We start from the raw sequence: 1,896 nt of genomic DNA, 5'->3' as shown, positions 1-1,896 counted from the left end.
GCTTTGAAAAACATTGTCTTTTTCCTTAAGCCGCAGGCTAAAGTTAACTTTGTTGTCAGAAAATACTTTTCTCAAAAAAAAAAAATTTAGTTATATATGTGTATATATATATATATATATGTGTGTGTGTGTATTAGAATTAGAATCAATATGTGAAAAGAATTCTGTTCAGTTTATTAAGAAAATAATTGAACATGTTTAGACATAAAATCCTTAGTATCTTCATTGTGAAAAATAAGTTTCGAATGGACTTAGACTATAGGCTTAATACGTTTGCCTTCTAAGCAACTGAAGATTGTTAACTTCAAAAAAGTAGTATTAAGCCCAGCTGGCCATAGGCAAGCTGTTCCTAGAACCAGAGTCTATAAAGAGAGAACTATGAAAAAAAAAGTTATATTAACAGGCCCAGACTTGCAGGAGGAGAATTCTAGTTATTGTGTATACCTAAAATGAAAAAGACCCAAGCTATAGAGTTCTTTTAAGCCTGGATCTTGTTACGAAGTGAGACTGGCTTCTTGTAATATATTAGACTTGATGAAAGTCTTACATCTCATTGTCTATTCCTTATTGCTTCTTCATCTCTTGACCCCCACAACTGACTTCAATAAATTTATAACCAGAGGTAAGTTACAATAACATCTGTATGCGTTGTAGAATGGCTTCCCAATACTAACAGGATAATTTCTGATAGCTCTGTGGAAGATAGTTAAACCCCTCATGAAAAAAGAAGGAACATACAATTAGGAGAAATTTATAGGTCATGAAACAAAAGTGTATTCTCATAAGAGTTTAGATGTCTTTCTAAGGTGATATAAAGAAAAGGAGAGCTAACCTTTTTTTTCTGAAAATGGTTTGGGTGAAGCCAGCCCTATCCAGAAGTAGGCAAATACGCTACCGCCATCTTCAGATGAAGACCTTCTACGAACAGAAGCCATTGTCAGATCTGAGAATGATATTCTTTCCATTCAAATTATCAAATGGTACCCATTTAGACATTTATTTTTTGGTAGAAAAGCTTTTTTTCTGCCTTTTGATGTTTTGAAGGGGACTTGTCTTATATATGTGGCCATGTGTTTTCACTCTGCCCCAGAGCCACTACAGATGGAGGTTTGAGCCAGCGTGGCACACTGCTCCCTCTGGAGCCATGGGGACAGCTGGTTTGGAGTTGATTCTTTTAGCAACAAGACGAGTAGATTTGCTTTGGACCCAAAAAGTTGCTGGTGGTATCATATCCCGGCCTCTTCTGAGTGTGGGCCACTCTGTTTCCAGGAAGTCAGCATAGAACATGTATAACTTGTGATAAACCCAACCTTGTACTGTCCCCAGAGAGCTGCCTGTGTCTTCCTCTACACAAGATAATGTCCCTTTGGCGCATACGGGGACTTTTTCAGGTGACCCATCAGACGAGGAGCTGAGGATTTCCTTTTACCCAGCCCAGCCAGAGACCAGAGCAAGGAGACGACCGAGGAATCTTGTCCGTTAGGGTTTTGCTTCACACATCGCTTGCTCCCTTCTAGATTGGAGGCAGGGAGAGGGCAGGAAACAAAACCATTTTGATTATTAGCCTATTTTACTTTATTCATTTATTCAATATCTTTAAAAATTTTAAAGGGAACGTTGTCATTGATAATTGCAACTCAGCTAGTTTATTTGGAAAGTGTTGTCTTCTTTGACTTTTAATGCAAAAATCTCTCTATTTTAGCTGGTTCCTCTCATTCAAAAAAAACAACTGGCTCCAAAGCGTCAGCTTCGCCATCTACTTCTTCCACCTCATCTCGTCCCAAAGCTTCAAAGGAGACAGTTTCTAACAAAACAGGGACGGTGGGAATCACAAAGGGCAAGAAAAAAACTGGCAAGCAGCCAACGTCTCAACCGTCCTCAGACAGAACCACTTCT

General features: G+C 38.6%; 1 protein-coding gene across 1 annotated transcript in view; it reads left to right on the top strand.

The window, feature by feature from the left end:
- PHACTR2 (phosphatase and actin regulator 2) overlaps positions 1-1,896 on the top strand; it is a 240,151-nt gene that overhangs the window by 209,220 nt on the left and 29,035 nt on the right. The window contains exon 6 of the mRNA XM_019653744.1: positions 1,703-1,895. Coding sequence (XP_019509289.1) covers positions 1,703-1,895 — 193 coding nt within the window. The remainder of the gene's footprint in view (positions 1-1,702; position 1,896) is intronic.

The sequence above is a fragment of the Hipposideros armiger genome, unplaced genomic scaffold (genome assembly GCF_001890085.2).
Source record: "Hipposideros armiger isolate ML-2016 unplaced genomic scaffold, ASM189008v1 scaffold_206, whole genome shotgun sequence".
In the NCBI taxonomy this organism is placed as follows: Eukaryota; Metazoa; Chordata; class Mammalia; order Chiroptera; family Hipposideridae; genus Hipposideros; species Hipposideros armiger.
The sequence above is the reverse complement of the archived record's forward strand: the minus strand, read 5'-3'. Positions and strand labels throughout refer to the sequence as shown.